This window comes from Diprion similis, chromosome 4 (assembly GCF_021155765.1).
Source record: "Diprion similis isolate iyDipSimi1 chromosome 4, iyDipSimi1.1, whole genome shotgun sequence".
NCBI lineage: Eukaryota > Metazoa > Arthropoda > Insecta > Hymenoptera > Diprionidae > Diprion > Diprion similis.
The window spans coordinates 8504904-8532833 of record NC_060108.1 but is presented as its reverse complement, the minus strand read 5'-3'; the positions used below and the strand labels follow the sequence as shown (position 1 = coordinate 8532833).

General features: G+C 39.2%; 1 protein-coding gene across 1 annotated transcript in view; it reads right to left on the bottom strand.

Moving 5' to 3' along the window:
* LOC124405241 overlaps positions 1-27887 on the bottom strand; it is a 63187-nt gene extending 35300 nt beyond the window's left edge. Inside the window, exons 1-5 of the mRNA XM_046879972.1 lie at positions 27607-27887; positions 5992-6069; positions 5784-5878; positions 4975-5040; positions 3724-3864 (exon numbers count right to left, since the gene is read on the bottom strand). Coding sequence (XP_046735928.1) covers positions 3724-3864; positions 4975-5040; positions 5784-5878; positions 5992-6069; positions 27607-27867 — 641 coding nt within the window. The 5' untranslated portion in view covers positions 27868-27887. The remainder of the gene's footprint in view (positions 1-3723; positions 3865-4974; positions 5041-5783; positions 5879-5991; positions 6070-27606) is intronic.
* Between the last annotated feature and the right edge of the window lie 43 nt (positions 27888-27930).

Here is a 27930-nt window from a genome sequence, read left to right as displayed (position 1 = left end):
GTTCGTTTCATATGGTAACAGGTGGTTTATTAGTAATAGTATTGTGGTTAGCGCATACCGCTTGTTGCTGGAAAGTCAATGGTGCTGATGGATAGACAGATGAAGTAAGTGATAAGCAAGTCAATGAAAGATGGCTCAAGACAATGAGTGACACATAGAGTGCCAAATTCTAAGTCGCTGCCCTTGTGTGTTGAGACGTAGTTATGCCACAACACAATGTTAGTGAGTTTAACAGATCAACGGACGGATAAGAATGGGCCAGGTGACTGTGAAACATAAATCGAAAAACAATCAGGATTTTATTATCAGAGGTGCAAAGTCAAGATTTTCCTCAAACATGCATCGTTAAAGCAACGTTAATAACTTCATCCTCATCTTATTATTGTGTTTGGCGATATCATATGAGATTAGGTGATTTGGTTAATATGAAAATGTATAGGATACCGTTGATCTAAGTATTGACAGATGTCTATTAGTCTTCTTGATGAATAGTTAGTGATGCTGAACAACAGACAAGTGAAGTATACGCTTAGTAGTCTGATGACAATCGGATTGTTCCGATAAGATATGTAGAGTCTTCAGTTTTGCACAGCTGTGGGTTACCCTCTCTTTGGAATGTCGGCTTGCTGAAGTGTAACATTTAAAGGTTCCAATGGATGTGTAACAGGATAGGAATGGTCCAAATGACTGTGAAATAAACAAAAGAACAATCAAGCAAAGAAAAGGTTCCATTTTATCACTGATAAGTACTACACCGTGCGACAATGAATTGAAGAAAAGTATTCAACAAATACATAGAAAACATGAAAATTATTAAACGAACAGGTTGTGCATTTGGTAGAGATTAAGAGGTTGAGGCTAAGCTGTTCATATATTAAATTTTCTGTGTATTAATATAATCCAATGAGAATTAACAAAGTAACATACCGTCCGATATGAATGAAGCATCGTGAGCATTCTTCCAATAGCTTTGGTTAGCATTGTGCTATCTGATTAATGACGAGACAATAACCTTCTTCTTGGCGTTTGCTTAATAGCCATGTATGCACGTCACAAATGTGGCTGATCATATTCTGTTTGTTATTCAGGCTGTTTGTTGAATTTGTATCCGATTGCAGAATATCTCATCTTTTCTTTGGTTCGATTCTGAATTTGCACCTACCTCGGACGATCCGTTTCGTAAAATCACAAGAGCCTGTAGTGCCCCTAATAATTGACCTTTAGAAGGCTGGACTGGCTCTTTCAGAAGTCAGTAGATAACTCGGAAACTCCACGAGATGTGTCAACTATTTATATATACACAAATCATACCTCTAAAAAATATCGAATTTCAAGGGAAAAATGCCAGCCCTCTGAAAGTTAATGATAACAATCTGCTTGGAACCACAGTTCGTCATTCTGTTTCCCTCAAAGAGAATTCTCTTTGGTTTCCCTCTTACGACACGCGATCACCGATTCACTCACTCACTTATTTCATGACACCATAAGCATAACCGATTTTCACGAACTTTGCAAATTGATTCTAAGATTCAATAACATAAATAAACAAGTAACAAGTTATCATAAACATTTCACGCTACAGCGTGACAGCGGCATGAGACGGCCATTTTGGTTAAGCGCGGGCAGCGCCATCTGGCTGTTGCATTATTAATTAATAACTGCTTTACCTAGCGGCCATTATGTTTTATTTATCTTTTATCGACTCACTTCGCAACTTTATAATATTATACCGGCCGAATACGGATTCAGATCTATACCAAAATCAATAGGGGGCGAGATTTCGATGCCAAAATTCTGTGTTTAAAACTTAGAGTCGATTCATACACGCGTTCGGGCGGAATCGTGTCTACAAGGCGCTCTGGCGTGGAGAAGAAGAAGAAGAAGAAGAAGAAAAATAATTCTCATTTTCATCATCTTTGACGGCTAATATTGTGGAAACCACTTGACAGATTTCGATCAGACTTTTACACTGAGGTTATATCGGCCTGGAGTACCAGCCGTGTAAGTCTCATTTAAAACGATATGCTTATACACAGGAAGATAGGGAAGTAGTTAGGCCGGGTAAATAATTCTCGGCTAGCTTTCGCCTAAAGTATATATATATATACTTTAGGCGAAAGCTAGCCGAGAATATATATATATATATATATATATATATATATATATATAAAAGTAAAGTAATATATATGTAGTAAAGTATGAAAACATATCTAGATTCGCGGCAGCGAATCGCCGCCAAGTTATATATAGTAGGTGCAAATATATATATATTTGCACCTACTATATATAACTTGGCGGCGATTCGCTGCCGCGAATCTAGATATGTTTTCATACTTTGACAGATTTAACCCTTTTTCTCATATATATGAACTCATACCTTGATAGATTTAACCCTTCCTATGAATCTATACCTTTCTTCCATTACCCGCCCTACCCTTTATAGTCTGGTCAACATGTACCTTTTTTAATAAAATTTTTGTATATTCTCCGAAAATTACGATCGAGGTGTCATTCGATTCGGCATAGTAAATAGAAAGTTTAAGGAAAAGTCCCAAACGGGGCCGATGAAAATTGCAAAAGTTATAAACAATTAAAAAAAAAAAAGTAGGGGTTTGGTTTTTTTTGAATATCTAAAAAAGAGGAGAAAATTTCGTAAAAAAAGTCCTATCTCTCGGAACTGTATCTTTAATATTTATAATTTTTACAGAGCCCTGAAAATAACGCTAGGAGCGGGTGGTCTGGCTTCCGCGCGCGATTCGTCACTCGGACACGGTAACAAAAAAAATCATTTCATCACATTAAATATGAATATTAAAGAATGAAAAAATCGGTGCACTATTGGGATACATAAATAAACAATAATTCGCCGGCAAAATTTTTTTTTTTCCAGAATCTTCAAGAACAATACAATTTATAATTTTTAGAGAAAAAACGGTTCCTCAATATTCATATTTAGTGGTAAACAACGATTGTTAATCAATAAATGCATTTTTTAGCAATAAATAAATTTTTTTAAGGAATAATTTTTTTGTCAAAAATCATTATCCATATTGTAAAGACTTGCTTGTCGGATATTCCCGAGCGGTAACGAATAACCGTTTGGTTCTACTCCGCTTTTACACTATTGTAGTAACCGGGAATGTAGTGAGTATTTGACGATTCTGGTGATAGCTTTTTATTCGATGGGTACAGTTTAAGAGGTGGATCAGAAGTGAAGTAGCGAGTCGAGAGCGAAGCGAGAGTCAGTGCAGAAAAGCAGGGTGCATAGTCAGGGTTCTGGGGACGAGAGGAGATAGTCAAGTGTGGACAGGATGTATAGGACAGGGAGATAGTATAGTCGGATGAAATGGAGAGTATCATTGATAAGTGGGACGAAGAATGAGTGGTGAGTGTGAAGAGGGGCTGAGCACGTAACACCATCATAGTATGTTTCAAGTGAAATTAACTCGTACGTAGATTAGCCTGCAGAACAAAGTATCATCATTTAAATTGGGAAAATATGTTGCCCACTTTGAATTCATCATCATATGAGGAAATATTCTAGGATACGGTGTCTACATTTTGCTGAGAATCTTTCAAATGACTGAAAATGGATATCTAAATTTTTAGTGTTCACTGATGTGACGAAATATATAAAAGAAGTAGAAACGCGAAAATAATAAATGTTTTTCTCTCCAGGAATCTTGTCTTGTGTATTATAAATTCGTAAATTTCTTTACATACTCAGCTGTCAATACGAGGAGAATATAGTCAAACGTTAGATCTCCACCGCTTTGAACACCGTCGACAACTTGTTGTACAGTCAACTTCGACCGTATGGATTCCACGAAAGCCTTCCATGCGTTCTTGTCCTCAAAATATTTTCTGTAAAGTATAGCGAATGAGTACTGCACGGTCAAAAATCGTTCAGGGTCTGTACTGCAGTCATGATACAGTTCTCATTGGAGCTGAAATTATGGAATGAATATTTGTTTGAATGAATAATGTGTCACTTTCATCTCTTTTTATCTTCCCATCACATTTCTTCTTACGTCGCCATTCTCATGGCAAAATTCTATCACTATCGAGTCACTATCTAGACGAGTCAGGGAGTGCATCACACCGGAAAAGTGGCACGATGACTACTATGCAGAATAGCTCCCCACAACCGACGAAACCGAGCCGTAATTCGCAATCCACGGACATCTTCGAGTTAGACTAAATTAAGGAGTGTGAGGTCAACGAGATCTCAGTCCAGAGACAAGTGAATGGTACACCCCGTCGTTCGAACCTGCCACCGGGAAGGACCTTCCATCAAGTATAAAGACTGTCTTGGAGACTCTTAACGGTAGGGCTCTGGGAATCGATGGTGTGTCCTAAGAGTCACTCTCACGCTATTCGAGGTGGCCCACTCCTCGACTCAACCATCCTCATCTAGTATTACCTAGTTTCCTTTTTCTCTTTTTATCATTGGTTCTCACTTTAGATTCTCTTTTTGTCATTTTCGATTGTTTGATTGATTAGTTTAGTTTATCCTTTATCTCTGTTTGTTATTTATAGTAGTTTGGTTGATTACCATAATTATTCTAAATCTCTGATATTTGTAATTTTTTAATTGATTTGTTTTGTTATTCAAATATAAACCATTGCAGACAATTCGAGTTCCATCCATTTGTGATGTCCATACCACTGAGATTCTGTCACCCAGAATGGTGTATCTTCATCACAACAGGTGTATTTACACTTTATACAAGCGAAGCCCAAAGTGATCTATTTCTGACCGGAGTAGATCGTATATTCTTTTATGATCACGCTGGACAAGATTCTTCAGATCATCGTCTGCACGCGACATAAACACTGTTATTTGTCATTAACAACGAATAAATTAATTGTTAAATAAGTATCTGAAAGTTCAGGCGACACTGTGAATCAAAATATGGATTTGAGAAAGTTTGTAACAATTTATACATGACATAAACCCGAAAAAATACTTGCTTGGTGACTTCCTTTGTCTCCAGCATATTTCCCATTCCATTGTAAGTGCACTGGGTAGGTATAACGCTGAAACCAAATCAAAGGACGTATAATAATATCGTTAGCCTATCGAATAACTAAACATACAGCGTTTCACCCTTCCGGTGGGAAACGGAATTCCACTGTAAGCACAAGGTAAAAGTTATCACGTTTAAGTGAAATCTGGTGTCTCTAAATGTTTTAAATCACTAAGCAAGAACTGATTCCAAATTTCCATCCAAAATGGTGAACGCACTACGGTAATTCTAAAAATGAGAAATTTGGAAACGTATTCAAACGTTATGGAACACAATACATCAGGGGTTTTTCAGGCGATGAAAGAATTTTGAATACAAATTTGAGACGTCTAAGACAGCAATCGCGGTGTGGCTATTCGATTATATAGAAAAATTCACTGAAATTAAAATTTTTAACATACCTATATATATTTCACAATTTTGCATTTTTACAAATCTGACCTCAAATTCATAAATTGTGCCCTGAAATACCTGCGAGTACCATGTCATCCAAAACGAAAAAAATTTGATGTTAAAAAAAAAAATCAAGGGCTACATTTGTTTTGGCATTTTGAATGTTGTTAATGTAACCTCAAATTCTTTTTCCGTAGCCTAAGATATGTACTAATACGAAGTCTCATTGAAGTCGCGGAAAACGACATGCACCATGTGGCGCGATGTCCAGTATTACAGACACGGCGATTATTGATGCCACATAAGACCAATGCCACCGAAGGAGTAAATCAAAAATTCAACCAACGTTTTTTGGTTTACCTTACTATGGAATTCATCTTCACTCCAATCCCAAGCTCGGTCAGAGAATGTAAACAATTTTCGCAAGGATCACCAGATGGAATGGGGAAAATGACCTGCGTGCATTATTAAAAAACAAATAGAAGAAACTGGCACCTTATCGCTATCTTTTTCTGAGTGTATTTCCATTCAAATAACAGAATTAATAGTACAAAAAATACTTATTCACCTCGTAATACAAATTTCCTTTATCCTTGCACCAAACGACGTGTTCTACTTTTAATCGTTTCAAAAGCTCATCCAAAACCTGAAAGCGTTTGGAATAAGCTAGTACCGTGCAAGTCAAATAAAGTGTTACATGTGGTTGTCCCATTTATAATGGAATGGCTAAATATCTCGGGAAAAAATAGGATTCTAGAAAAATGTTTCTGACGATAATTTCACAGTATCAAAGGCGACAACAAGCTGACACCAGTGGATACTTTCTTACTTGTTAGTGAATGCAATAAGAAGCGGTCAAGGTCGCCTTACAATTAGATTATCTGATAAGAAAACTCTTATTTCTATTACATAAAATCAGAATCGCCTTTGAAACCATTTCAACAAAAAAGGTGCTTCTAGTTAAGTGGGACTGAATGCCCCTGTATTGGGATTTTCAAATTAGCTGTTTGGATATGTTTCTTAGGTCAGAAAAATATGTGCCCAGTGGTTTATAACTCAATTCTCTCTACTCTCTCCGGGGGGTGAAAAATATATTTTACGCATTTCCTTTTTCATGTCAAGACTCGATCGACAGATCCTCATGAAAAAAATTATAAATATCCACTACCGAAAGACCTTTGGTGTTAATTAGTTTGAGTGCGAGTGACCACTCCCAAGGTTCCGACAAAAAGTTTAATAGAATTAAAAATCGTTATATTTCAAAATCTAATCAATGTAACTGTTACGTGCTCAGCCCCACTTTACACTCACCACTCATTCTTCGTCCCTCTTATCTATAAACCTCTCCATTTCACCAGACTACACCATCTCCCATATATCCTGTCCACACCTGACTATCTCCTCCCGTTCTCAGAACCCTGGCCATGCACCCTGCTTTTCTGCACTGATTCTCGCTTCGCTCTGCTACACGAACCCACTTCTGATCCACCTCTCGAACTGAACACTACTCTCCGAATAAAACGCTTTTAATACAGATAAACATACAGAATCGTCAACCCTCACTATTCACCTTCCCGGTTACTACAAAGTATGAAAGCGGAGTCGGACCAAACGAACCTGTTCCTCACCGCTCGCGAATAACCGACCAGCAAGTCGTTACATAACAAAATTTTTTTTTGGCATTCCATTGCTTTATGTGTATAATACCCCCACGAATTATTTCAGATTTCCATGAGCCTTACGCTACGTTGAAAATTACTATTTTCGCACTCTTTTGCGATTCTATTACTACATTGACCAAGTCTTGAAACAAATTTATCTCAATAACTATAGAATATTGAAATTTCTCTTTCAAATATTACTATACCTAATATTGAACCTTGCCGCTCTCTATATGAGAGCATTGAGTTGATGAAATGTCGTATTCTAGGGCTAAATGTAATAAGTCGTGGCAGTTGTTTATTTTTTTGTTCATCAACAGGTCAAAGTCAGATTTTCTGAATAAAATATAATACAGGTAATAATTATGGTCATAATATATGGGATTGAAAGATTCTTGTACGAAACTTGTTGATGAGTGCATATCATTACGGAATATGTTACTCTTGGAGTAGCTAATATACGATAGTTCTAACCTAAAGTCCCTACTACCGATACTTACCGCAGTCGGTAAGTTTTCCGTAAGGGGAAAGAATTCCTGCCTTACCGACAGTCGGTGTTACCTGCGATAGGTAAGCTTTACTGGTGGAAGTGTTACTGACAAGAGTGTTAGCATAGATGGCACGACGTGTATTGCAGGTCGATTTTACCGACAGAAAGTCCGATAATGAGATTTTGTGCTGTCATATGAGCGGACACTTTGATCTTTTTTTTCTGCTATTGGATGAGGTGGACATTTTACTGGCGGAACTGTTGACGCATGTGGCGTCCACTTTATTAATTAGTCGTTGTTTCATCCGTCAGGCCAGTTCTGTTTACAATGTCCACCACAAACTGGTGTTACCTCCCATCCACATAGATAGTTGATGTCACAAGGGGGGCGCCATCCCTTATCGATTGATCGTAGTTCTATCGATTCTGCTTCGTTTCCAATGTTTACCGCAGGATGACTACTATTTTATTGTGCGGTATGGGGGTTCATAACGTTTCAAAATGACGGTTGAATTTAAATTAGCCTGGAATACGAGAGGATTCATACAAAATTTTTGCACAAAATGCTTGATGTCGTTATTAATAAATCAGTCAGGGGTAGGGGATTCATACGAAATTTTCTCACAGAATGCCTGCTGTTGTTTTGACTAAATCAGTCTGGAATAGTAGGGTTCATAAAAAATTTTCCGCGTGAAATGCATGTCGAGTCTAGTTTGGTGGAAAATTGTGGTGGGGATGGCTAATATATAAAACTCTAGCTTGTTTTCGTAGTTACTTTGTTCTCATTGCCCTCTCGTCGTGTACTGTTCACGCTTGTGAAAAAAGAATCTCTCACCCAAATGCAATGGATCTGTAAAAAATCAACCGCGTCAGCTACCTGGAGAATCTACACAAAAAATTTTTTATGAGAAGCGCTGCTACAAAAGTATAGTAATCATCATCATTCAATAGGAGACGATAGAGATATCGCAGAATTATGCCACGTGTTCATAACCACCGAACTACAAGGATTCTTCAACGTTATGTGGAATAGAGAGCCAAATAATTAACACCCGCTATCAGATAACATGAGAGACCATACTTGTCAATATAGTAGTCTTCTGAAGCAGTGGCATAGTATCCATTGCCATACTGTCGCGCAATGTGACTGAACCGGTACATTATTCGACAACTAGCCGCGAGGCGAATCTTACAAACAGAGTATAGTAATCGTTGCCATACTCTTTAATAGTAACAACGAGTCAGAATATATATTCTTCTTACGCAAAATATAGAAACCAGTGCCACAAAGGCTTTCGATCGACAACTACTAGTGAGGCGAATCTTACAAACAGAGTATAGTCATCGTTGCCATACTCTTTAGGAGTAACAACGAGCCAGAATATATATTCTTCTTGCATGAAATATGAAAACCAGTGCCACAAAGGCTTATAGAGACTGTGAGTGGGTATAGCTGTCACTCAGCATTACTCGAATAATAGGTACTATAAAATGAAATGAATACAACAATACTTTTATCAGTGGTTGTAAGTCTTTTTATTTAGTATGAAAATACTGATATTCACTAGAAAATCGTTTTTTCATGCTTCAACCCCTTAAAAATTGAGGTTTGATAGAAAAAAATATCCTCGCGAAGAGGTAGCTCCGTAGCTTAAGTGGAAGCCGCCGCTCAGAGGACATTTCTAATTATAACAGCCAATTAACGTCTATGCTGAACTTTTTAGAAGGGAAAATTTGAGACCATAGGGATTGTATTTCAAATTAGGAAAAACCAAATGTCATTAAATAAATTCTTTTTTTATTCCTAATTTATAGCTTTTTATAAATATTTATTTTTTTTAATTTTAATATGCGAAAATTTAGAGATTTTGAATGAAGAAGAATTTATTTGATGAAATTTGCTTTTTTCCTAATTTGAAACACAATCCCCATGGTCTCAAATTTTGTCTTTCAAAACATTCGCTATAGACGTTAATTGACTGTTATAATTAGTAACATCCAATGAGCGGCAGCTTCCACTTAAGCTATAAAGCTCCCTCTTCGAGAGGATGTTGTTTTCTACCCAAACACAAGTTTTAAGGGGTTGGAGCATGAAGAATCGAAAAACAGATTTTCGGGACTACCATGACGTATATATATATATATAATATAATATAACAGATATTTTTAACTATATATTGTAACGTCTCGTTTTTCTGTGGCTGTCACAGACGCGTCGGACGTACTTTACCCCTTTTCAGGGGCGGTTAGGTAGATAAGTGTTGGTGTGGGCGGTCCCTGCCCAAGGGTGCTGCTCGTCCTTCGATGCGGAGGTGCCACGCTGTGCGCGGGAGTATGAGGATTTATATGAGTGAAGTGGCGAAGAATGTACCACTGCAATAGTGCGCAGACGTAGCCGGTAAGGTGAATGGACGTGTGATTGAGCAATGCAGAGTGCGCTGCATTAGCGCACGACCGCAGCCGTGTGTGCGTGTGTAGTGGCAATAAATCCTTCACTGCAATAATGAAAAGATGCAGCCGAGGGTGTGAGTGAATGTGTACTTTAGCAATGCGGGGTGCGCTGCAATAGCGCACGACCGCAGTCGTGTGTGTGTCGCAGCAATGAATCTTTCACTGCAATAGTGAGAAGATGCAGCCGGAGGTGTGGGTGCGTGTGTGATTTAGCAATGCAGAGTGCGCTGCAATAGCGCACGACCGCAGCAGTGTGTGTGTCGCAGCAATGAATCTTTCACTGCAATAGTGAGAAGATGCAGCCGGAGGTGTGGGTGCGTGTGTGATTTAGCAATGCAGAGTGCGCTGCAATAGCGCACGACCGCAGCCGTGTGTGTGTCGCAGCAATGAATCTTTCACTGCAATAGTGAGAAGACGCAGCCGGTGATGTGGATGGATGTATGATTTAGCAATGCAGAGTGCGCTGCAATAGCGCACGACCGCAGCCGTGTGTGTGTCGCAGCAATGAATCTTTCACTGCAATAGTGAGAAGACGCAGCCGGTGATGTGGATGGATGTATGATTTAGCAATGCAGAGTGCGCTGCAATAGTGCACGACCGCAGCCGGGTGTGTGTGTCAGCAATGAATCTTTGACTGCAATAGTGAGGAGACGCAACCGTTAATGTGGACGGATGTATGATTTAGCAATGCACAGTGCGCTGCAATAGCGCACGACCGCAGCCGTGTGTGTATCGCAGCAATGAATCTTTGACTGCAATAGTGAGGAGACGCAACCGTTAATGTGGATGGATGTATGATTTAGCAATGCAGAGTGCGCTGCAATAGCGCACGACCGCAGCCGGGTGTGTGTGTCAGCAATGAATCTTTGACTGCAATAGTGAGGAGACGCAACCGTTAATGTGGATGGATGTATGATTTAGCAATGCAGAGTGCGCTGCAATAGCGCACGACCGCAGCCGTGTGTGTGTCGCAGCAATGAATCTTTCACTGCAATAGTGAGAAGACGCAGCCGGTGATGTGGATGGATGTATGATTTAGCAATGCAGAGTGCGCTTCAATAGCGCACGACCGCAGCCGTGTGTGTGTCGCAGCAATGAATCTTTCACTGCAATAGTGAGAAGACGCAGCCGGTGATGTGGATGGATGTATGATTTAGCAATGCAGAGTGCGCTGCAATAGCGCACGACCGCAGCCGTGTGTGTGTCGCAGCAATGAATCTTTCACTGCAATAGTGAGAAGACGCAGCCGGTGATGTGGATGGATGTATGATTTAGCAATGCAGAGTGCGCTGCAATAGTGCACGACCGCAGCCGGGTGTGTGTGTCAGCAATGAATCTTTGACTGCAATAGTGAGGAGACGCAACCGTTAATGTGGATGGATGTATGATTTAGCAATGCACAGTGCGCTGCAATAGCGCACGACCGCAGCCGTGTGTGTGTCGCAGCAATGAATCTTTCACTGCAATAGTGAGAAGACGCAGCCGGTGATGTGGATGGATGTATGATTTAGCAATGCAGAGTGCGCTGCAATAGCGCACGACCGCAGCCGTGTGTGTGTCGCAGCAATGAATCTTTCACTGCAATAGTGAGAAGACGCAGCCGGTGATGTGGATGGATGTATGATTTAGCAATGCAGAGTGCGCTGCAATAGTGCACGACCGCAGCCGGGTGTGTGTGTCAGCAATGAATCTTTGACTGCAATAGTGAGGAGACGCAACCGTTAATGTGGATGGATGTATGATTTAGCAATGCACAGTGCGCTGCAATAGCGCACGACCGCAGCCGTGTGTGTGTCGCAGCAATGAATCTTTCACTGCAATAGTGAGAAGACGCAGCCGGTGATGTGGATGGATGTATGATTTAGCAATGCAGAGTGCGCTGCAATAGCGCACGACCGCAGCCGGGTGTGTGTGTCAGCAATGAATCTTTGACTGCAATAGTGAGGAGACGCAACCGTTAATGTGGATGGATGTATGATTTAGCAATGCACAGTGCGCTGCAATAGCGCACGACCGCAGCCGTGTGTGTATCGCAGCAATGAATCTTTGACTGCAATAGTGAGGAGACGCAACCGTTAATGTGGATGGATGTATGATTTAGCAATGCAGAGTGCGCTGCAATAGCGCACGACCGCAGCCGGGTGTGTGTGTCGCAGCAATGAATCTTTCACTGCAATAGTGAGAAGACGCAGCCGGTGATGTGGATGGATGTATGATTTAGCAATGCAGAGTGCGCTGCAATAGCGCACGACCGCAGCCGTGTGTGTGTCGCAGCAATGAATCTTTCACTGCAATAGTGAGAAGACGCAGCCGGTGATGTGGATGGATGTATGATTTAGCAATGCAGAGTGCGCTGCAATAGTGCACGACCGCAGCCGGGTGTGTGTGTCAGCAATGAATCTTTGACTGCAATAGTGAGGAGACGCAACCGTTAATGTGGATGGATGTATGATTTAGCAATGCACAGTGCGCTGCAATAGCGCACGACCGCAGCCGTGTGTGTGTCGCAGCAATGAATCTTTCACTGCAATAGTGAGAAGACGCAGCCGGTGATGTGGATGGATGTATGATTTAGCAATGCAGAGTGCGCTGCAATAGCGCACGACCGCAGCCGGGTGTGTGTGTCAGCAATGAATCTTTGACTGCAATAGTGAGGAGACGCAACCGTTAATGTGGATGGATGTATGATTTAGCAATGCAGAGTGCGCTGCAATAGCGCACGACCGCAGCCGTGTGTGTGTCGCAGCAATGAATCTTTCACTGCAATAGTGAGAAGACGCAGCCGGTGATGTGGATGGATGTATGATTTAGCAATGCAGAGTGCGCTGCAATAGCGCACGACCGCAGCCGTGTGTGTGTGTCAGCAATGAATCTTTGACTGCAATAGTGAGGAGACGCAACCGTTAATGTGGATGGATGTATGATTTAGCAATGCAGAGTACGCTGCAATAGCGCACGACCGCAGCCGTGTGTGTGTAGCAGCAATGAATCTTTCACTGCGATAGTGAGAAGATGCAGCCGGTGGGATGAAGGGGTGGGTGATTGACAGAATCTCTCTTTGCGCGTGTGTTGGATAAAATAAGAAATTTAATCTATTTCGCCTGCGGCGTATAACATTGTACAAAAAAAAATAGAAAAATAAAGAATCAACCAATGTTGGGTGATAAAATAATAATAATGATAAATATTAATAGTGAAATAATACAGAAAGTTGTGTGGCCTAATATCGGCGCCAGCTACCGAACAAATTGATTAAATGCGTGTGTTGTAATTAATGATGATCGTTATGAGTCGTTGACGAGCTGCAGAGCAGTAAATAAAGATAGTATAAATTTATATAGGTTTGCTGTTTGAAATGGTCTGAGATTTCGAAATAGAAGAATATAATACTTTAAATAGCCGTTATACAGTTAGAACACAATGTATATAATTGGATCAACTGAGCGATCTCAGTTGATCCTTTGTTTGCGAATTAGCTTCTCCAAAGGAGAGCTGGAAAAAGAGAGTATCCTCCTGTGTCCGAGGTGCCCGCTTATATACTATTTTGGTTCCTTCCCCCTCTTTGACGGCGCGCGAGGCTCGAACGCCGTGCGTTATATAGATATGGGTTTTTGCTTGCTGTGCCGGATTAGCGTGCCTCACATAGGTATATTTCTTAGTATATACATATTATTCTATTCTCTTTGGCTTTACTCGTTTTGAATATTATAGGGCTAGTTTCAGTCTTTTATATGTTATATCCGTGCTTTGTGACGGCTAAAGTTAATTCGAGGAGTGGTTGACTCGAGGGAAGTGGGTTGCTTCCGTGGATTATAATACATAATGCCTTTTGGGCGTTACAATATTATATATATATATATATATATAGAAATGTGAATTTCGTCGCAGAGGCACATGTTTGACTGTGTCTGTAGGATGTTAGAGACAAGTGTCAAGTGTGTGACTGAGAGTGTAACTCGGTATCACTACTCAGCCTGTTAGAACGGACCCGGCCGTTCATGGGTGATATGCTCAGTGGAGTAAGTCTCCGGTAAAGCATCTCTGGATACCAGGTTTGATTCCTGGCTCCGTCGTTAATTTTTCAAGTCAACCAAAAAATATTCGAAATACATTTTTCTATATATATATATATATATGTATATATATATATATATATATATTCATTAAAGGTATATGGTACACATACAAAGGTACACATCTTCATAACATATGACATATATATTTGAGGATTGACATGGCGTGGATGAGAAGAAAAATTACACCGTTTTGTAATGAAAGTTGAGATGTAAGGATACCTTTTGAGAACCTCATTGCAGAAATTATGCTCTGAGACTGAAATTTCATCCCGAAGCGTGTTGATATTTTTTTACTAAACATCTGTTAATGGATTAGATGTTTTTTAGACCAACTTTTATTAGTCCTTTAAAAAATGAAAATACGAATGAGATTTTACTGTGGTCCATTTTTAAATTCACATCCACAACTTGGCTATGTAAGTACGGCCGTTACTTAAACGGTTCTTATATGAAATTACAGAATTCATAAGGTCAGCATAACTTAAATAAACCCATAATTTAGGATTGTCGTCTAAAATCTTGTAGGATTGTGTGTGATCGTCAAAATAACAATTTGGTAATGGCTTTGTAATGAAATAAGCCTGATCTTTTACGTGCAGCAAAATTAAGTGCACTTCATAGAATGAGGGTCCGTCTTCGCAGGGTATCATAATCATGGAGTTTTTTGCAATTCTATTAGCCCGGAATTCTATCCAATTAACCATCTCAACTGAGCTTGCTAAATTCGAAGGTAAACATCCAGGTGAAGGAACCTTCTGTAATAGATCTTTAAACGTCATGTCCTGTATTGGACCATGTTTAATTGTGGAATCTGAGCCAAGCTCTGAGAGAAAACGATTACTTAATAACAATTGATGCCGAAACGCTATCGAGCGACATACATTAACGCGGCTAACAGCAGTCCGAGCTATCATTTTTCCTTCCTGGTGCTTACCCTCATACCTCATGGAAGAAATTTTCCATAAGACTCCTACTATTGACATCACTTTTTTGTAATGAATAAGGAAATGATGCTTCGGCTTCATTTTACCGGGGAACAGTTTCACATGGTTTTTTAAGTACATAGTAATCAAACCTTCCAAGCGATTGGCAGCTTCTACCGGTAGGGCATCACTTATAAGTATCCAAGATGGCCCCGAGGCCCGAACACAAAAAATCCTTATTTTACGTCGTGTGGGTTATTGAAGCATTGAAAAATGATTTACTTACTTCATTTGAATGTTGACGTCGATGCTTTACCTTTCTTTCTAAACACGGCACTTCGTACAATTATAAGAATTACTGATCACCGTAAGGTCCGTAACACGCACAAGCACGTACAAGGAGCGCTGAAGCAGTAATTCAAGCACATACGCTCAGTTCACGCTACAGTGGGGGGAAGATCGGTAGTGGGGGATTCAAACCTGGCAGTATGAGAATCATTCTCATACTGTGTATATGATTTTACTTATTCTCATATTTGATTATCAGTAAATACCATGGTGCTTATCGAAAAATACAGCGCTTGCGGTATTGTTCGTTACACTGCATACGTGAGTATCTTTCATGTCAGATATCTTAAGAAATGTATTTCGCTATCTGATACATAGTATTATAAGTGATTGACGTATGACTATGCCAAGTAGAAGAACGTCATATACGCGAAAGCATCAAATTGTAATATCGTACATGATAATGTTCCACGTTATTAATCATTTATAATTGCGATTGCATCTGTAACAAATATCACAGCCATATATTTTCCTCGACAATCCTTTATGGTGAGTATTAAAAATACATTTTTCATACAAATAGGAAGAATTCCTATATCGGTAGAAGAATCATTTCTTTGTTACAGTCAGCAATGCACATGTTTATCGTACCAACGCTCATCCTCCGGGATAACTCACTCGTACTATGCTACTTGTGCAAGCGATTCTCATAAAATTCTCTCCGTGTACCGAACAAGAAGATGTTGGAACTCGAAATTAACGCAGTACATGACCTCATCGAGATAAGACTGATCAGAATGAATTCGGGGTACGTATTCTGGCGACCATCGATGAGGAAAACAACGTCTTCTTACCACCGAGAATTGATAGGGTTCTACAAGAAGATTCTGATCACCTATCTGAAATGTGTAATATGGCTGCGGAAAATCGTCTGCAGTTGAAATACTACGGAAGGGAATTCAAAGAGTTTTAATTTTCATGCAGTTATGTATCGTCAATAATCTTCGCCATTCTCTCTTCTTCTACGAAATTCATCCGCGAGAGGATAATAGCAGGTTTGCAGGGTGCTGAATGGTCAGTCTTCTAGCAGTGTTTGAGAAAAATTGACTGCAACATCCCTCTGGAACATGGCGATGACCTTAGGCGTGCAATGTTTATCGGTTATGGCAAGAAGCTTGTACCCAAGGAAGTTGCAGCCATCCACAGCCAGATTGGGCGTAGGCGACACCCACTCTTACGGTGTTATCTACACACATGCTCTATACCAGGCTATGAGAGGAAAAATGAATGTCGACAATAATAATAATAATAATAATAATAATAGTAATAATGTAACTGGTGGTGGACTGAAATAATGGGGGAGGCTTTGACAATCACCGTCTTTAGCGAAAAAATATGCTGATGGGCTGCAGTCGCCATTTATATACTTGATAAATTTGTAATCCGAAAATAACAGTTTCCACCTGTTGAAATGATGGATACAGAACAAAGAGTGGAAGAAGTTAAAATTTTATTATAATGTAGTACTACACACCAATCCTGCTCGGAGAAATATCACTCGTCATCAATCCTGCCGAAGTATCCCACCCGTTCGCGGATGTGTCCTTCACTTGACATTTTCTTTACTGGTTACGAAAGGTGCGTGCAGGCTCAAATATGTTTGGGTCACCAATATTGGGCTGCCGATTTTTTTTCAAAGTAGGTCCAAAAAAAAGGTCATCCTGAAAATTTGAGCTTTATACGCCCAAATCCAGCCACTGGAGAATTTTTGGAAATTTGCAAAAAGGCGATTTTTCGGTCATTTTCAAAAACTTATATCTAAGCTTCTATATGACTCAAAGATTCCAATCAAATGGCATCCTTCTCTGTTAATCTTATTTTTTCAAGAAAAAAATAGTACGTCAGTTCAAACTCATATCCGGTTTAGCTGGGGACTCTCAACTGGACTGCCATTTTAATCAAATTTTCCTTACGTTTCAAAGGCGCTCGAATCTATATTTTTGGAAAGGGAACGATGGTTCACGGCTTATAATTTTCGTCAAGGTATATTCTGATGATATCTGCCCTATATTTGTTTGATCGTTTCCATTCCACTGAGATGTCGCCACATGAAGTGGGTCAATTTTTGAAAAAACGCTGTTCTTGAATAGCTATAACTTTGTTAATCAACTCGAAATCCTTTGAAATTTTCACGGATCATACTTCATTGTATCCCTATACAACCCTGAAAATTTCAAGTTTGAAATCAAACGGGTTTTCGTGTTGTAAAAGTTTATGAAGTATTTAAGAATTATTACACGCAACATAAAATAATTTACAGGTTCAAATAGTTCATCAACATTGAAAACTTTTTCAAAATATGTAATTCGAATAAATATAGAAGGATTAAATATTTAAAATTCACAACGCGAAGAAAAAGTTAGATGGAATAATTATTTTCCTTAGTTTTTTTTTTAGCTGGCTCATTTTTCCTCCTACGCTACAATTACCTTTTGAGTAAGTATTAATCAATTGCGTAAAATTATCAAACCTTATAATAAACAACAAAAAACGTCATATTAGATCGAAAATTCGACATTTTCAAAAATTCTTAGCTCGGAAACCAGTTTGATTCCAAACTTGAAATTTTCAGGGTTATTTAAGGATACAATGAAGTATGATCAGTGAAAATTTCAAAGGATTTCGAGTTGACAGAAAAAAGTTATAGCTATTCAAAAACAGCGTTTCTCAAAAATCGACCTACTTTATATGGCAACATCTCAGTGGAATGGAAGCTGTCAGGCAAAAATAGGGCAGATATCATCAGAATATATCTTAACGGAAAATATAAGCCGTCAACAATCTTTCCATTTCAAAAAATGTAGATTTGAGAGCCTTTGAAACATACGGAAAATTTGATCAAAATAGCAGTCCAGTTGAGAGTCCCCAGCTAAACCGGATATGAGTTTGAACTGATAAACTATTTTTTGATGAAAATATAAGATTGACAGAGAAGGATGCCATTTGATTGAAATCTCTGAGTCATACAGAAGCTGAGATATAAATTTTTGAAAATGACTGAAAAATTGCCTCTTTGCAAATTTCTAAAAATTCTCCAGTGGCCGGATTTGGGTGTATGGAGCTCGAATTTTCAGGAATACCCTTTTTCTGACCTACTTTGGAAAAAAAATCGGCAGCCAAATATCGGTGACCCACCCCCGCAACTTTTCCGCGACAAGTAATGTACGTATATACCTCCTATATGGAGCGTATGAAAGCGAAGTCAGTCGTGGTTGTACCAGCGTTGTGTAAATAAGCCTTGGTAAGTCGACAGCTTAACGCTCCAAAATATCATATTGAAAAATGGAATACAGTATATATATCATATATGTGTGTGCACGACTCTTTGCTCCCTATTCCCAAATATAACAGTCGAAGTCATGGCCGCTGAAGCATACTTGAACCTCGTCAAGCAGATGGAAACCACACACAATTTAGTGAGCGAGCTGCCTCCTGAACAGGAGAATCACGATGTCTTCAATCATTGGATCGACATTGAAATGGGAACTACCCAAGTTTTGCGATATATTTCTCTGCGCCCGAGAATAAGTGTGGGTGCGAAACAACAAATCCAACACGCAATAGCGCTCATACAATCCTGAGTGGCAAAGATTTACCCGCAACAACAGCATGCTGTAGTGACAGGTGGCAATACAGACAATCCTGCAAGCGTACAGTGGGACGATGTCGATATCGCTACTGCTAGCCGGATTTTCATCATTACCGCACCGGCATTGTCACCAATCTGTACAATAGGAATTTGGAGGTCCTTCTGGACAACGCATAGCGGGTCATCATCGAGCGATTGAGGCTGGTACAGTGTGATGAGGGGAATGTGAAGGTCAACATTACATTGACGTGCAAATTCGAAAACGTGAAACATGACGGGATCGCCGCGAAGATTAAACGCTTCAATACATCCATTGCGATGGTCCTCCGCTCGGGCCATATAAAAAGTTGGTTTACACATGCAAAGAGAAATTTGTTCACGAAGGTTGAATATTTCGTGCAACGTGATTCCGATTGAAGCATAATCAAGATCCTTAACGTCATCGTAAACATCAACTGATACCAGCCTCTCGGCGCAGGAATTCCAACAATCATCACGCTACCCAAGGACATTCAGAGGAAGAAAGCGGTGGTGAATGTCGAAAACAAGGATGAAAGATACCTTCTCTGGACCACCGTTAAAGCCCTCCACCCAGTCAACACCCGAGCTAAGACGACACATCATTATGCCGGTATATTCCAGAGTTGGACTGCATAGGTATCAAATTTTCCGCCACTCTGCATAAAATGAAAAATTTCGAAAAATTGCATGATTTGCGAATCAATGTGTATGGAATAGAATCTGAAACTTTTTCACAACGTGCAAAATCTGAGAAGAACGTTATCGTGCCAATTCGTTTGAGTAAAAATTTGCATAGCGCAAACGTTGAAACGATTCATCTTCTCATGTTTGAAAGTAATGATTGTCTCGAACATGATATAACTCGCGAGTTCTCACTCAGATTCCACTTAGCTTGGATTAAAGATCTTTCGCGATTGGTAAGTAAACAATTGTCCGATCGTAATGGTCAACCGTTTTTATGCAACACGTGCTGTGTCACTTCTCCGTAAAACATGCTTACGACCACCATCGGCACGACTGCATTATGTTGAATAAAGTGAGCATGAAATGTCCAAACTTTAAAGATTTAGCGTTTTTAAATTTCCGATACAAAGGCACTACTCCGTTTGTGGTTTACGTCGACCTCGAATGTATATTGAAACCCGTATCGGTACACCCACACAGTGTGGCATACTACGTACATTGCCCGTACAAAGAGACTTCATCGGGGTTCCGTAGTAAACGCAGTGCCGATTGCGTAGATTAGTTCATGCAACAGCTTAAAGATTTATCGGTGAGAGCAGAGTAACGCATCAAAAATATATAATAATTCGAATGGAGTCTCTTACCACGTGTAACGCGATCGTCACATGTGCGCAAAAAATCGATACATTTGCGGAAAGCCGTTTACCCCTGAGGAGAAAAAATGCCACGATCACTGTTACTTCACAGGTAAATATGGCGGTCCTGTGCATAATTGGTATAGTTTGAATTTCAGAGAGTCCCATACAATTCCGATAGTTTTTCAAAAATTGTCCAATTACGATTCACATTTTTTGATTAAATCCCCAGCTTCAACTTTTCCCGGTAAAGTTACACTGCTACACATAGATAAAGAAAAATATATATCCTTTGATATATCTCCACCTCTCCACTTGAGAATTATCGATTCGTTTCGATTTATGGCTAACAGTATCGATAAACTTTCATCCCATTTGAGTGACGCGCATAAACTCGTGACCCGCAAATTTTATAACGATGGGCTTCAATTCAAGTTAGTGACTCGTAAAGGGGTTTTTTCTTACGAATATATTAACTGTTGGGAGAAAGAAAGTGCACACGGCCGAGCGTTCCAAGCAAGGAACATTCCAACCAAGGAACGCTCGACGGTACCGACCGTGCGCCTAGCTGATCACGGAAGGCATCTCTTATTTACGAAATCATTGTAATTACGAGTTCTCATTGCCAGGCCTCAATATTGCCTGAAAACAGTTTGACCATGGCTCATTTTACTCCTCATTTTCCCCGGAATGGCGGAAGGTACCTCAGCTATGCGCTTTTTGGTCCCTGAAGTGCGGGAGATGTGGGAATAGTAACACGTGTCAAAAAACCATTTTTTTTCAACGATTTTCGGGATATGAATAACCTTCCTCGATTCTGCTACGAAAGAGCTATGCGCCATCCAAATTTCAGCCCTTACTGTTCGTTTGTTTATTGATTAGAAAAAAAAAAAAAAAATAATGAATTTGCTCGGTCGGTAAAAGTAGGACTATTACATGCTGTAAAAATGTTTAATTTTATTGAATCCGTATATGAAGGATGGCACGGCAAAACGATGTAAGTGGCATCATTATGATTTTTTAGGAGAGCAAACGGACTCTCCCAAAATTTGATTAATTAATTAAAAAAAAATGAAAAATTATTTTTCTGAGTTTTTCGAGCTCTTTCAAATGGCGCAAGCCCCGATTCAATACAGCAATCCGTCTTCGATAAAATACTCCCGAAAATCGATTTTTTCTGTGCTAGTATATGCCGCGGTTCGTCCTAATTTTTTTCACTTTGGATAGTGATTGAAAACACAATGACGATATTAAAACTACGAAAAAAATATGAATCAAAAGCTTGAACCTCAACGAATAAGAATCGATTGTAGATTTTCAAATTTGTGGACATTTTCAAATATGACGGGGCCAAATGGCAGACTAGGGAGAGATCGAAAACGGTGTATAGCGTCATTCATAAAGGACGTCCACGCTTATGGGGGGGGGGGGGGGGGGGGGGGGGATAATACCGGGTGTGACGTCCACTCGAAAGCTCCGTTTTCCAGATTTAGAAAAAAACGATGCTTCAATTTTTTAAGCCATATTTTGTCACAATTGCCTTTATAGTATTTTTGCACGTTACCTTCGATGTTGAAAAATCAAGGGGAGGGGGGTCTATAATTTGACCATCGGACGTTTCGTAGGAGGAGGGGTTCGAAGATTGTGACTAACTGTGACACTAGGGGAGAAGGGGGTCAAGGGTTCGCAAAAAATCGTGCACGTCTTTTATGAATGACCCCTGAGTGCCAAAATGAACAGAAGTTGCATGCAATATCGTGAAATTTGGATGATAAAAATAGCGGAACAGTATAATATTATAGAAGTGAATCCTGATAGTAAAGTCTTGCCTGCGGAGATATGAAACGGAGCATATCAGTGAAATTCTTTCTTTTTTTCAGCGGTCAGACCCGAACTCGTGTGGCTCTTAGTCAGTTCAAAGTTCGTAAATATAGTTATAACTTCGTAAGTCAATTTTGTCCGCCATAACGTTCTGTAACGACGTGCGTACGAATTTTCGAAAATATAAATATAAAAAAAAAATTTATTTTCAATATTTTGGCACTCACACCGTTCTACCACGCTAGTCTTCATAACTGAATTTCGAGGAATGACCGCTTTTGAAGTACACAATCGATTTAGCCTCGTTAAGCTTCGTGTTTGGCATATTTTCTTACGCGTTATGACCAGGTGGGGTCGTAGTTGTAATATCTTGTTTCACTGATATTCTTACTTCCTTCGTTTATTTACAGGCTCCTGAGCAAAATGGATTGTAGAATGAATTGGATAATGCCTCAAACGTCAAAATTCCAGTGTATCTAAAGAATCTGTTAACATTGACCGGATTCGATAACACGGTTACAATACGGTCTATCACCGAGGCAAATTTCAAAGACCTGGAAGAATTCGTGAGGAACGATACGAAATTATTCTACGACGGAGTGAAACCAGCTTGTGATCATTATGGTGTATATGAGAAATGCCCACATGCTCTTAAAATTGTGAGTGGACACAAGTTGTTGTTATATGATGATAAATCTTAACATGCTGGAATTTACCCACCGCGTTCAAAGAATTCAATTCCAGTCTCAAGTTATGCAAGATCTCGGACAGGATTACTCTTTTCCGCGATTAGAACGACGAACTCAATGAAGAATACAAAATCGGAACATTCTTAGCGATACGGAATTACCGACTGAAACTGAAATCTTGACTACAATTGACTGAGCCCGATGCGAGGCCAGGGATATTGTTTTTTCTCTTGGAATGAAACCTCGAATAATTGATAATATTCCTTCATCTGTTAAATCGGTAGATATAAAAAATTATCTTTTTGACGAGGACGACGAGAGTGGGATAGTTTCGCATAGCGATGAATTATTACCTGCCAAGGTACCTACGAAAAAGGTGCAAATTGTTCCAGTATTAACGAGTAGTGAGACCGTCGACGAAGATTCATCTCTGTTAATATGCGCTCCGGAAAGTACTGATCGTGAGGGAGGTGAAGAAGTTCAAGAAATGAAACTTCCCCCAGACGGACCATTTGTTTATTAGACTGACCCACATGGTCGAGAAGGTATAATCAGAAAGATTACACTGTGCTGAATCTATTCTAGTGGTTATAATAAGTTGAGTAGTGACCGATTACATAAAGTCAAAGGCGCATTGTCGGGTCGGGACTGCAGCAAAGTTGAACAAAGGTTTTCCAATGAATCAGATGAATATGCAACGACGGATATTGTGCAATGCGAAGATATTCAAATTAGTCAATGGTGTGCCTTTATTGTTGAAAAAGGGTGTGATGTATTTGTTGGTAGAACTCTCGAATTTGTTTACAGTTCTGGAAAAGGTCGAGAATTTGAGTATTCCGCTGAGAGTGCTCCTATGGAAGCACCGGTTAAGAATCCTAAGGGTATCATATGTTTATCTTTCCCATGGTTCGTAGTTGAATCAAATAAATTAGTTATTCATCCGGAACAAACTTATTACGGCAATATTGAAGGATATTTATGTACGCTACCTAGACCTCTGTTGGAAAATAACATTCCTCAATATAGCCGCGAAGTTGTCGACAAGATTACCGATAGATAATTTTTTTAAATGAAACGAAAAGATTTTTTACCTTTTTTATGTTATCGTAGTATAAGTAAAGTATTTTATGATATTTACTATAATGTAATTTGCAAGTAAATTCGCAAATAGACATAGTTGATTATAATTAATAATGATTATATATGGTGATACCGGGTGATACTTGAAACTATGCTATATATTCATAATAATGAATATCTATAAATTACCTGAATATGTACTCTTACCTCTGAATAAACATGAAGAACATAGAAACATACACAATCGCACAGCCATCAATTGAAGACAGTCGAAGTCAGTTGGAGTCAGTCGACATCGCTTGAAGTCAGTGAGTCAGTTGAAGTCAGTTGACCTCGTGAAGTCTTGAAGTCTCGAAGTCAGGTGTACGGTCAATCGCCGAGTGGTTGACTCTTCGGCCATGCACGACAAAACGTCTTTAATAATAAGGAACTTCGTTCCAAAATTATAATTCGCTGAAAATCGATCGGAACATCCAAGATTTCTTATCCTTTATACATTGTTACAGTTGGTAATTTGAGCCCGTTTGCTTCCGTCGAATCTCTCGGGCGCTTTTGTTATAGTTGCTGGTTTGAACCTGCTAGTTTCCGCTGAGTCAGAGAATTGACCGACGGCAAGAGGGCTAATCGGTAGCGTCCAATGGGGAAACAACGGCTGCACGTGGCATACAGAAGGAATCGCATGCGGCTCACGTTGTATCCCATTTTAATTCTGACCAATCTAAGCGCTACTGGGGCTCTTGGGGTGGTGTCGCGGGTATAGCTGAAGCGCGGATGCCAACTTAACCGAGGCCCAATGGCATGATGCAACAATGGAGGTGAATGTGTGGGGCATAGGATTATATCTGAGATGCTATTGCAATGGGCCAGGGTTTACGATCGGCAAAAACTAACAAATCTATCACACCAGTCACTCGCCAACATTGATTTACGCGAATCTGCTATCGATGAGGAAATTTTAAATTTCGCGGCGTTTAATGAAGAGTGATCTGTCATAATCAGGGTCGAGATCACGAGTGATTGTATCGTCGAGTATAGTCCAATTAGCAATATAATAAAGAATTGCTATGAGTCAATTTCGAAATGACGTGGCTCTTCCCCCACCATATTATCCACTGAACATGGCTCATTGTGAATTTCATCTGAAGATTGGAAAAATACTAAATAAATAAATCAATAAATGATTATTACTATGATTGATGAAAACATTTATTCACAGCATCCATCCGTTATTATCAAACGTCACATTTCCCCCTCAACCATCCCATTCAGATTGCTATCTTATGTTGAACAATGGAGCTGAAGCTGTGTCAATTGATGGGTCAATGATTGATCGATGAAGAGGGCGCCCCCAATGGCAAACCTAAGGTAACGCTGTCGTGGGTAACACCAACTGTCGGTAAGGGTAGAGTTAAGTCCAGCTTGCGACCGACATTGGAAACAAAACTGGTCTGTCTGACTGATAAAACAGTAACTGATCAATATGGGGAAGCTGTGGTAGAAATTCACCCATCCGACAGCACAGAATCTTATTATCTTACTCATTATCGAACTTTCTGTCGATAAAATCGATTGGCAATGCACATGGCGCAATGGTAACGCTCTGGTCGGTAACACCTCCGTTCGTAGGGCTTACTCTGCGCAGAAGCATACCGACTGTCGGGTCATGTAAAAATCGATGCCTACCCTAGTGGTACACCGCCATATTGTGATGAATACAGTAACGAGGACAAGATATTATCTCCATTGTAAATGTTAAGTTGCAAGGAATATTTTCAGAAATATGGATAATGGCATAAAACAACGTTTTCACGTAATGATATGCATCACGAACGACTTTGGTACAAGAATCTTTCAATCCCATACATTACTATCACAATTATCACCAGAATTATGTTTTATTCGGTGTTAATATAGGAGTAAATTTGATACCTATTACATGTCTAATGTAATTGGTGAAGCTTAGGGAAGAGAAAGCGGAAGGAGTTCGCCAAGTATGAGTTCTAGGGTAGGCGCTCGCCTAGTAACAGTCGTCACCTTCAAGGGGGTATTCTGGTCTAGAAATTTGAAAAAAAAAATTTCTCTTCATTTTCGAAGTATAGACCTTTCAGAATAAGCCTGTGAAAGGATTTTTGGGAACTCAAATTATTTTCAGAGTTACAGTTATTTTTGTGACGCGCCAACTAAACCGGTCCTGCCGGAACGAATCTTTGAACGCATTTTTCTCCAAACTACTTTTTTCGAGCTGGTCGACATGATATCTCAAGTTCTACTCGAACGATTTTTTTGAAATTTGGTGTAAATCTTCTTTATATATCCCTCTATAGTTTGACCTTTGGCTTTAGAAAAATGTTTTTTGTGTATTTTTAAAAAATTCGGAAAGGTAAAAAAAAAAGGGTAAAGAATTTTTTTTGTCATATCATCGCCATTTCGTAAATTTTTCTCTTTTCTTTCATTTCCAAGGGTTGAACCACAGCAATATCTTTATCAATTTAGAATTGATTCAATGATGACTTAAGGATTTTTCAAATTTTTTTGTTTCAGACTACTGTAAGCGTTTAAATCACGTCAACCAGGATGCACCCTTTTTCGTAGCCCCCACTTTACCAGCCTATAATACTACCAATTTTTTATTTTGTTCTTAAATTTTTTTTTTGTGTGCTTAAAATGTCAAAAAATATTATATACTACCCCCTTAAGAGAACAGCACACGATGTAGAGGATGGTGATATAAGACTACAATACTGAAACCAATTTGTGCTATCAAAGTCCACTTCCACAAACTCACCATATTTAACATTCAGAAAATCTGACTTTGATTTGTTGATGAACAAAAAAGTAAATAAAAATTGTTACAACTTATTACATTTAGCCCTGAAATACGACATATCATCAACTCAATGCTCTCATATACAGGGTAGCGAGGCTGAATATTAGATGAAGTAATATTGGAAAGGCAAATCTCGATATTCTGTAGCTATTTGAACAACTTTTGCTCAAGATCTGATCGAAATAGTAAAATAATCGCAAAAAAGTATCAAAATAGTCATATTCGACGTGGCGTGCCACTCACAAAAATCTGAAATAATTCGCTGCGGTAACATACACATGAAGCAACGAAGTAACGAAAATAAGTTTTGTTGCATCGATTAGATTTCGAAATGTAACGATTTTTAACTCTAACGAATTTTTTTCGGAACTTTGAAAGTGGTTCCTCGCACCACAAAAAAAAACTGGATTCTCACAATAAAATCTGGATGTGGTGGACACTAAAATTATTTTTAAAAATTTGGTCAGTTTTCCCAACTTTTGCTAACCAAATCATAGTTTTTCCTTGACGCAAATCCGCACTCGTAGTGAGAATTCCAGTGTTTAATAAGTAAAGCTCTGAATCAATCACTATTCGAAAATACGTTAATTATGAACTATTCAATGGTGATGGAACTGAGCACATAGAAAAAAAATTATTCTTAGAATTCTTTCTTTCTCACGGAAAAAGCTTTTTTTTTTAATTCCATAACTACTTATTACTTCGATTGCTAAAAAGTTTATTGATAGCACGATCTTATGCTTTTCTCAAAACCCTAAAACTTTCGTCTCACACATGTTTTTACGAAAAATATTTTTCCTAGATATTTCACAATTCCTCTGGATTGAAATATAATGAATAACAAAGTCAATTAGGAGTATAATAAATAGTAAAAGCTGTGTCACTTGCCGTCTCCATTGAAATGAACTCATTGTCAGAGGCATTTTTGATAGCTTCACCGTGTACGTCGGCTCTTGATTTACTGATTAATGACGAAGGATCCTTAGGACTTTTCTTGTGCCTTAGATCCAGGTCAAGCCTTGGTTTTGACAGGGTATTGCACTGTTTCGGATTAATAGGTTTTCCCCGTTCGATGGGCACACCGTAAATCAACTCGTGCTCGTGACTAGAGGTTGGAATGCAGACGAGAAAAACTACTCCTCTTGTCATAGTGCGGTATTAGAACGTTAAAAGTTAGGTAGAGGATGGGTACTGGGTTTTATATAAGACCAG